At 43.4% G+C, this 10,755-nt stretch overlaps 1 protein-coding gene across 1 annotated transcript in view; it reads left to right on the forward strand.

Annotated features, from left to right (window-relative positions):
* Nucleotides 1-10,755, forward strand: part of LOC111962521 (voltage-dependent calcium channel subunit alpha-2/delta-1-like) — an 81,254-nt gene that overhangs the window by 53,562 nt on the left and 16,937 nt on the right. Inside the window, 8 exon segments of the mRNA XM_070439783.1 lie at nt 2,781-2,848; nt 3,074-3,192; nt 7,085-7,147; nt 8,233-8,336; nt 9,113-9,199; nt 9,362-9,429; nt 9,536-9,574; nt 9,660-9,731. Of these exon segments, the coding sequence (XP_070295884.1) occupies nt 2,781-2,848; nt 3,074-3,192; nt 7,085-7,147; nt 8,233-8,336; nt 9,113-9,199; nt 9,362-9,429; nt 9,536-9,574; nt 9,660-9,731 (620 nt within the window).

Genomic DNA, 10,755 nt, shown 5'->3' on the forward strand with positions numbered 1-10,755 from the left:
TTGCAGAAGTTTACATTCACTTAGGTTGGAGTCATTCAAAGTTGTTTTTCAACCACTCAACAAATTTCTTGTTAACACACTATAGTTTTGGCAAGTCGGTTAGGACATCTACTTTGTGCATGACACAGGTAATTTTTCCAACAATTGTTTAAAAAAGTGTGTGTGATCAAGGATCCTACAAACCTGACTCAGTTACACCAGCTCTGTCAGGAGGAATGGACCGAAATTCACCCAACTTATTGTGGGATGCTTGTGGAAGGCTACCTGACACGTTTGACCCAAGTTAAACAATTTAAAGGCAATGCTACCAAATACTAATTGAGTGTATGTAAACTTCTGACCCACTGGGAATGTGATGAAAGAAATTAAAGCTGAAATAAATCATTCTCTCTACTATTATTCTGACATTTCACATTCTTAAAATAAAGTGGTGATCCTAACTAGCCTAAGACATGGACTTTTTAACTAGGATTAAATGCCAGGAATTGTGAAAAAACTGAGTTTAAATGCGTTTGGCTAAGGTGTATGTAAACTTCCGACTTCAACTGTGTGTGTGTGTGGTGTGTGTGTGTGTGTGTGTGTGTGTGTGTGTGTGTGTGTGTGTGTGTGTGTGTGTGTGTGTGTGTGTGTGTGTGTGTGTGTGTGTTGGTGTGTGGTGTGGTGTGTGACCTGTCATCACTCTAACCAGTCTGGCTGAGATGAACCAGGACTCTGTCAGTGAGTTAATGGACAGCATTAAGGCCTGCAGTGAGTTAATGGACAGCAGTGTTCTAGATAAGGCCTGACAGTGAGTTAATGGACAGCAGTGTTCTAGATAAGCCCTGACAGTGAGTTAATGGACACAGTGTTTCTAGATAAGGCCTGCCAGTGAGTTAATGGATAGCAGTGTTCTAGATAAGGCCTGCCAGTGAGTTAATGGACAACAGTAAGGCCTGACAGTGAGTTAATGACCAGTAAGGCCTGACAGTGAGTTAATGGACAGCAGTGTTCTAGATAAGGCCTGCCAGTGAGTTAATGACAACAGTAAGGCCTGACAGTGAGTTAATGGACAGCAGTGTTCTAGATAAGGCCTGCCAGTGAGTTAATGGACAGCAGTGTTCTAGATAAGGCCTGACAGTGAGTTAATGGACAGCAGTGTTTCTATATAAGGCCTGCCAGTGAGTTAATGGACAACAGTAAGGCCTGACAGTGAGTTAATGGATAGCAGTATTCTCGATAAGGCCTGACAGTGAGTTAATGGACAGCATGTTCTAGATAAGGCCTGCCAGTGAGTTAATGGACAGCAGTGTTCTAGATAAGGCCTGCCAGTGAGTTAATGGATAGCAGTAAGGCCTGACAGTGAGTTAATGGACAGCAGTGTTCTAGATAAGGCCTGTCAGTGGGTTAATGGACAGCAGTAAGGCCTGACAGTGAGTTAATGGACAGCAGTGTTCTAGATAATGCCTGACAGTGGGTTAATGGACAGCAGTAAGGCCTGACAGTGAGTTAATGGACAGCAGTGTTCTAGATAAGGCCTGTCAGTGGGTTAATGGACAGCAGTAAGGCCTGACAGTGAGTTAATGGACAGCAGTGTTCTAGATAATGCCTGTCAGTGGGTTAATGGACAGCAGTAAGGCCTGACAGTGAGTTAATGGCAGCAGTGTTCTAGATAAGGCCTGCCAGTGAGTTAATGGACAGAAGTGTTCTAGATAAGGCATGTCAGTGAGTTAATGGACAGCAGTGTTCTAGATAAGGCCTGCCAGTGAGTTAATGGACAGCAGTAAGGCCTGACAGTGAGTTAATGACAGCAGTGTTCTAGATAAGGCCTGACAGTGGTTAATGGACAGCAGTAAGGCCCTCCAGTGAGTTAATGGATAGCAGTGTTCTAGATAAGGCCTGTCAGTGAGTTAATGGACAGCAGTGTTCTAAGATAAGGCCTGTCAGTGAGTTAATGGATAGCAGTGTTCTAGATAAGGCCTGTCAGTGAGTTAATGGACAGCAGTGTTCTAGATAAGGCCTGACAGTGAGTTATGGACAGCGTAAGGCCTGACAGTGAGTTAATGACAGCAGTGTTCTATGATAATGCCTGAGAGTGGGTTAATGGACAGCAGTAAGGCCTGACAGTGAGTTAATGGACAGCAGTGTTCTAGATAAGGCCTGACAGTGAGTTAATGGATAGCAGTGTTCTAGATAAGCCTGTCAGTGGGTTAATGGACAGCAGTAAGGCCTGACAGTGAGTTAATGGACAGCAGTGTTCTAGATAATGCCTGACAGTGGGTTAATGGATAGCAGTGTTTTAGATGAGGCCTGACAGTGAGTTAATGGACAGCAGTGTTCTAGATAAGGCCTGTCAGTGGGTTAATGGACAGCAGTAAGGCCTGACAGTGAGTTAATGGACAGCAGTGTTTCTAGATAATGCCTGACAGTGGGTTAATGGACAGCAGTGTTTTAGATGAGGCCTGACAGTGAGTGAATGGACAGCAGTGTTCTAGATAAGCCTGTCAGTGGGTTAATGGACAGCAGTGTTCTAGATAATGCCTGACAGTGACAGTCAGCATAGTGTACTGGCCTAACAGCCATGAAAAGTCATGCTGACAGACTAGTGGCACTACCAAGCTTAAAGATGGATGGGAGTTTGTCTCCATAATCATTGTCCCTCTCTCTTTCTGTCATGTCTTGTTTCACTCATTCATCTTTCAGTTCTTTATTTCCATAAGGATCAGTCTGGTGTGCTGTATAGGCCATGATTCCTACTCTACAGAGTGTGTAAGGTTCTAAAGATGGCTCTCTATTCTCTTCAGCCATGGACACTCTGCAGGTGGAGATGTTTGATGAGTTGGGATACACCTTCATCGCCCCAGGTGAGTGGCTACAGCAGCACATCTGAATCTCCTCCACCACCTCCATGTTGAACCATTGTTACTCCTGAAGTGTACTCACTAGGAGTATCTGGTTATTCCACAGTTTATGCTGGGATTGAGGAGCACGGCGTTTAATTAGGTAGAAGTTATAAAAGGAGTTTGATGTTGTACAGATGTGAATTTGAGATGTAATGTATGTAATATACAGTGTCTGCTATTTCTGTAGGGAGTACTGCAAAGGCTTGAAAGACAACGACAACAACACCCAGTTCCTCCTGGACTTCAACCAGTTCATAGACAGGAACACACTGGAAGAACCATGTAAGTTACCATGGCTGTTTAACACTCGCAGGTGCTCATACAACCACGCAGCACTTACGCACACGCACACGCACGCACACGCACAACACACACACACACACACACACACACACACACACACACACACACACACACACACACACACACACACACACACACACACACACACACACACACACACACACACACACACACAGATGGAATTCCTCTACCTATTATACCCACCCAGGGAGGTTTAGTGGGGGAGTCAGGAGGGTTTCCCACCACTTTGATTTTATGGTGTTCCATAGCCCTGTGAAGGTCCGAGAGAGGCGTTTGATTAGTCTGGTCTGGCCAGGAATGACGTCAACCTTATCTAACGCGGTAGGCATTGGATTAGTGTAGTCTGATATCATCCTGATCGACTGAGCTTCCTAGAACCTGATGTTGTCATGCTACTGTGTGACTCAGAACCTCTATAGTGTCATCATCTAATGGTATCAGCTACTGGAGATCCTACCAACATCCTCAGCTAATGGATCGCAATGTCCTCTGTGTTGTCTAAAGGATCGCAATGTCCTCTGTGTTGTCTAATGGATCGCAATGTCCTCTGTGTTGTCTAATGGATCGCAATGTCCTCTGTGTTGTCTAATGGATCGCAATGTCCTCTGTGTCAGCTAATGGATCGCAATGTTCCTCTGTGTTGTCTAAGCAAGCTCAAGCCATCTAAACTCCTATGTGTCATCCTTGCAGTTTACCAAGGGTTTACTGTGGAAGATACTTCAGTAACAATGTCTTCCTGTCTAGTAATGTGACTCTGGTCAGTAGGCTGCTGTTGGACGCTGGTTGACTGCTGATCTGGTCAAACTGTGGAGGAGCAGACATTGTGAGTGCACACACACACACACCACACACACACACACACACACACACACACACACACACACACACACACACACACACACACACACACACACACACACACACACACACCACACACACACACACACACACACACACACACACACACACACACACACACACACACACACACTGACCGCCATCAGGGCATCATCTACACATTGAGTCAGTTACATGAGTCATATAGACAGTCAGTCTACTCCCCATCTTGTTGATGTCTTATTGGAGAAACACCAGGCAGCTAGTACTGCTATATGCTAATGTCTTGGTCTGTTGCTATGAGAGTGCTATGTCTGTGTTTTACCAGTAAAATATGATCAAAGAAAGACACAGGACCAGCAATGCCAAGACATGGTGTGTTCTGAAGACACCACAGTAATTACCTCAACATGCATTCATCACGCCATACACTCACATGCTTACATAAACAGGAACAATTTACTGAACAAAGAACTCAAAGAATTAGGACATAAAGAGAAGTGACTCTCAGGGTTTAGAACAATTCGTTTTCAAATGTTCTGGACACAGTGATGTGTAGTTCTCTTTGTAGGCCTCTCCAAGACACACACTGTTCAGACGGACTAGTGATTTCTCCTGGGAGAGCGAGATGGGCTTCAAAGACAGTGGAATATTTAGCTCATGCCTCTCTGATTAGTCTAGATGGTCCCTGAGCCTCTGTTAAAGATGTGGTAAATGGGGCGATGCTTCCATTGACCAGATTGGCACACATTCAACAAATCTGATTTTAACAAAGTGGATTTCCGTCATATCCGTCATAATTTACAGTATGTATTGTAACAAACCCACAATGTGGTTACTTAAGTGTTATTTGGATATTTGGCTGTTTTCGCTGCATAACATTTAGAAGTTGTCCCTTTTCAGGTTTAGAAGAAGTGACTGCTAAATGCTAACTCCCGTTAGTATAGCTAGCATACAGAAATYAATGGTGGTAGTCAGTCAATTATAACTGTAATGCAATTGATTGGTTCAGATGACATGAACGTGTTGAGGTTGGCATCCATACAATTTTACCTCAATATAGTGTGAAATACACATACAGTGCATTTGGAAAGTATTCAGACTCCTTCCCTTTTTCCACATTTTATTATGTTACAGCCTTATTCTAAAATTGATTAAATATGCAGTGTTTTTCCTCTTCAATCTACACACAATACCCCATAATGACAAAGAAAAACTGATTTTTCAAAAAAAAATCTAATTTATGGAAAGTATAAAAACTGAAATATCACATTTACAAAAGTATTCAGACCATTTACTCAGTACTTTGTTGAAGCACCTTTGGCAGTGATTATAGCCTYGAGTCTTCTTGGATATGATGTTGCAAGCTTGGCACACCTGTATTTGGGGAGTTTCTCCCATTCTTCTCTGCAGATCCTCACAAGCTCTGTCAGGTTGGGTGGGGAGTGTCGCTGCAAAGCTATTTTCAGGTCTCTCCAGAGATGTTCGATTGGGTTCAAGTACGGGCTCTGGCTGGGCTACTCAACGACATTCAGAGACTTGTCCCGAAGCCACTCCTGCRTTGTCTTGGCTGTGGGCGTAGGGTCATTGTCCTGTTGGAAGGTGAACCTTCGCCCCAGTCTGAGGTCCTGAGCACTATGGACCAGGCTTTCATCAAGGATCTCTGTACTTTGCTCCATTCATCTTTCCCTTGATCCTGACTAGTCTCACAGTCCCTTCTGTTGAACAACATCCCCGCAGCATGATGCTGCCACCACCATGCTTCACTGTAGGGATGGTGCCATTTTTCCTCCAGACGTTACGCTTGGCATTCCGGCCAAAGAGTTCAATCTTGGTTTCATCAGATCAGAGAATCTTGTTTCTCATGGTCTGAGAGTCTTTAGGTGCCTTTTGGCAAACTCAAAGCGGACTGTCATGTGCCTTTTACTGAGGAGTGGCTTCCGTCTGGCCACTCTACCATAAAGGCCTGATTGGTGGAGTGCTGCAGAGATGGTTGTCCTTCTGGAAGGTTCTCCCATCTCCACAGAGGAACTCTGGAGCTCTGTCAGAATGCGTTGTCATGGCTGTGTGCTTAGGGTCGTTGTCCTGTTGGAAGGGGAACCTTCGCCCCAGTCTGAGGTCCTGAGTACTTTGGAGCAGGTTTTCATCAAGGATCTCTCTGTACTTTGCTCCATTCTCCCATCTCCACAGAGTAACTCTGGWGCTCGGTCAGAGTGACCATCATGTCCTTGGTCACTTCCCAGACCAAAGCCCTTCTCCCCCGATTGCTCAGTTGAGCTGGGCGGCCAGCTCTATGAAGAGTATTGGTGGTTCCAAACTTCTTCCATTTCAGAATGATGGAGGCCACTGTGTTCTTGGGAACCTTCAATGCTGTAGACATGTTTTGGTACCCTTCCCCAGATCTGTGCCTCGACACAATACTGTCTCGGAGCTCTACGGACAATTTCTTCGACCTTATGGCTTGGTTTTTGCTCTGACATGCACTGTCAACTGTAGAACCTTATATAGACAGGTGTGTGCCTTTCCAAATCATGTCCAATCAATTGAATTTAACACATATGGACTCCAATCAAGTTGTAGAAACATCTCAAGGATGATCAATGGAAGCAGGATGCACCTAAGCTCAATTTCGAGTCTCATAGCAAAGGGTCTAAATACTTATTTAAATGTTATATTTCCTTTTTGTKTTTAATAGATTTGCAAACATTTTCTAAAAACCTGTTTTCACTTTGTCATTATGGGGTATTGTGTGTAGATTGATGAGGAAAAAAATGTATGCAATCCATTTTAGAATTAGGCTGYAACGTAACAAAATATGGAAAAAGTGCAGGGGTCTGAATACTTTTCGAATGCACTATATTAACAATAGCCTAAATGTAGGCTAATTTTGCTAGGGGGCAATGAGGAGATTTGGGTTCTTTCCCCCACGGCCATTTCCCCCACGAGTTTCCATGGCAATTACATTGTTTTGGTCGAGTTCGATTTACCTCTTTACCTCATCAATTGAACTGTGATTGATACCTGTGTGTTCTTTCTGTTCCCAGGGGTGGGATTCTGGCCAGGTTTGTAGCCACTGATGGAGGGATCACCAGAGTCTATCCCAGGAGGTATGCTCAGATTTCTCCTTCTGAGTTAGTTAGATTAGCTCGATCCCAAACTGTAGGTGCTGTGGCCAACTCCTATTGTAAGAAGCCATGACAAAGGATTAATACAGGTAGGAGTTGGCTAATGCACAAAGCTATTTTAAAGTGTATAATGGTTTGGCTTGGATATGATACTGTTTTACTTCCCTACCTGCTCTGCTGGATCATTTCACATTTCATGGAGAGTGGTTTTCCCAAATCACCTACAGCCCATTAGCCCAGCCCAGAACATAGTTCACATACACTGGTGACGTGCTCAGTACAGATGGACTCTTTCTATTCCTCTCTCTCTCTTTCTGTCTCTCTCTCTGTCTCTCTGTCTCTCTCATTGTCTCTCTCTTTATGTCTCTCTCTTTATGTCTCTCTCTTTCTGTCTTTGTCTCTCTCTTTGTCTCTCTCTTTGTCTCTCTTTGTCTCTCTCTTTGTCTCTCTCTCTGTCTCTCTTTCTGTCTCTCTCTCTCTTTCTGTCTGTCTCTCTCAGTCTCTTTCTTTGTCTCTTCTCTCTGTCTGAAGATCTTTATCATTAGAGTGTATATCATCTGGCTGTCAGATGGAAATCAGTCTTGTTGATTGTTAGAGTACAGCAGTTTGTACTAGGTTTGTAGCTATAATTTTAGGTTTTCTTCAGCATCTTTCTGTGATTTATTTACTAAGGAAAGGTTGTTATTGGTTGTTATTCATTGGTTGTTATTCATGTCTGAATTTAGGCAGGTAATCTTAGTAAAAAGGTTTATCTTATATTTATATATCTAACATGCAATTTAACTTGCACATCACCAGTTAGAAAACAACTTTGTATAGAGCTTTTTATGACTGGCTTGAATGTATTTATTATTGCATGTGAAGAAAATATGTAAAAATACRTTCATAAAAAACAGACATATGTTTTCTTTATCTCTGGGCCAATTCCATGTCATTTTCCAGTGTGTTGGGTGTGACTGTTATTTTGATCAAAGTGTAGCCTTGTATTTGAGTAAAATCTTTTAGACATCTGTGTCTTAAAAATGTGCGTACATGTATGCGTGAGCATGTGTTCGCGTGTGTTTCAGTGCTGGAGAGGAGTGGACAGAGAATGCTGAGACCTATGACTCAAGTTTCTACAAGAGGACTCTGGATAACAACATCTATATATTCACCGCTCCATACTTCAACAGTGGGTTAACACACACACACACACACAACACACACAACACACAACACACACACACACACACCAACACACAACACAACACCAAACACACACACACACACACCACACACACACACACACACACAACACACACAACACACACACACACACACACAACCAGGGACCCAACGGTGTCTTCTCTCAATGTGGTCTGTCAGCAAACCTCTCTCTGGGAGAACGGCTTTCTCTACTGGCTGAGATCTGAGATGGGAGGCCTCTAGTCCCCTCTCTCTGCTTCCTCTCATCTGTCTATTCTCATCCTCCTCTCTATCCGTCTCTCTTCCCTCTCTCCTCCTCTCTCCACTCTCTCCACTCTCTCCCCTCTCTCCTCCTCTCTCCACTCTCTCCACTCTCTCCTCCTTTCTCCACTCACAATTTTTCATGTACTTCTTTCTTTAGCTCTCTCTGTCTGCTACTTTTGACTCCACCTCTATGTATGTCCATGTAGTATTACAGTACTCTATAGACCAGATCTCTGAGTTAAAGAATCCTTGTCTCCCCTCAGTATAAGATTCCGTTTTTCACTCATACTATACTGCAGTATGTACTCATACTGCCAAGCCACACATCATTTATGACCATTAATCTAGTTACATCAGACCAAACAAACAAAGATTATATTCATCAAACATGATTCTTACCAAGCCTCACACAATTACTGTCATTGTCAAACAAGTGTCACTGTATGTGAATGTGTTGACACTCTTTCCTCTGCTCTCCCTCCTCTCTCTCTGCTGCAGAGAGCAGGGAATCAGGCTATGAGTCAGGTATTCTGGTGAGCAAGGCAGTAGACCTCAACATAGATGGAGTCAACCTCAAGCCAGCTGGTGAGTGGACAATACTGTCCCCATCCCCTTAGCCGGGTGCTTAGTTGTTGCAGTGGGTACTTCTGAAGTAAAACTGACAGCTTGGAGAATGAGATGAACCATCCATAGATCATTCTCTAAAGGGCTATTCAATAAAAAAGTGTTTCTGAATATGTCTTGTAGTGGTGGGGGTGAAACTGAACGTCTCTGCCTGGATGAGCAACTTCATGAACGCCACCATCAAAGTCAACGTAAGAGAAACACTTTTCCCCATAGTTAAGAAACTATCACTTATATTGTGTTTGCTCAACAAGTTACCCTTCATACATGATGGTGTGTGTTCTGATGTGTTTGCAGTGCAAGGATGAAATCTGTGGCTGTCTGAAGAATGATAAGGTACTATGGCCTATCTTACTTGTGAAAAATATTTTGAAATGTTGATAATGTTCTATGCTGACTCATGTTCTCTCTCTCTCTGCAGCACGTTGACTGTGTCATCCTGGATGATGGCGGCTTCCTGCTGATGTCCAATCAGGATGAGTATATCACTCAGGTGAGTCTCCATCAACCAAGCAGCTTGTTCTGTCAGAGACATGTATGTTTGCTCTACCAGAGCAGGGTCAACATTCTGTCTGGCTATAGGACGGTTTCCCAGACCTAGATTAAGCCTTGTCCTGGACAAGAAACATGTTCAATGGAGAGGATTAGCTTTAATCTGTCTCCAGGAAACTGGCCCTTATGGAATCTGTTGAACTGATCTGGATGTGCTTTTAGCCAACCCCTCTGACTATCATGATAAGATACGATTTTCTTGTATTGTCCTCTGCTTCTCTAACACTCATTAATACCGAATGCCATATCATATTTGGCATGACAACAAACAGGTATCTAAAGCACAGATCTGAAAGAAAATGGCTCTATGGCATCTACAGTATCCTGAAGTTAGTAGAACATAAATCCAATGTCTTAAAGCCAAGACACTCCTGTTGGAATGAGTACTAAAAGGTTTTCATTGGTTTGGCTGGCCACCAGATCTCTTCTCCTGCTCCTCTCTCCATCCCTGCTTCATCTGACCTGGATGACTCCAATCCATCACTCACTCACATAGGTCATATGACATGATTATGACATGGGTATGGCATCGTTCTGAGCCCATTRTGTCCCGTTAGAGTGTGTTTAAAAGCTCCTGTAGTACAGAAGTCTGCTTCTCCAGCAGAGTAATGGGTTAGTCTCTGGAACAGTATCAGAGAGAGAGAGAGAGAAAGGGAGAGGTTCCCACTCTGTTATGCTAACCCCTATTAAAGAGAGAGTTCACCCCTGTATCAAAGTTGGACAGATGTTTTCATACATTTCATGTGGTCTAAAGTCATGCTGAATCTGCTTTGTATATCCTACTATACTCAGGAGAATCCCGCAGGCTTCAATCCAAGTGAATGGCATGTTTTGGCTCTACTGAGTTAAATTGGATTCGGTAGTTCAATCCTCCCCATTCATTTTGGATCAAGGCTTTCTAATGCATAGAGCAGGCATCCATTTTGGATCAAGGCTTTCTAATGCATAGAGCAGGCATCCATTTT

Source organism: Salvelinus sp. IW2-2015, linkage group LG4q.1:29, assembly GCF_002910315.2.
Source record: "Salvelinus sp. IW2-2015 linkage group LG4q.1:29, ASM291031v2, whole genome shotgun sequence".
Lineage (NCBI taxonomy): Eukaryota > Metazoa > Chordata > Actinopteri > Salmoniformes > Salmonidae > Salvelinus > Salvelinus sp. IW2-2015.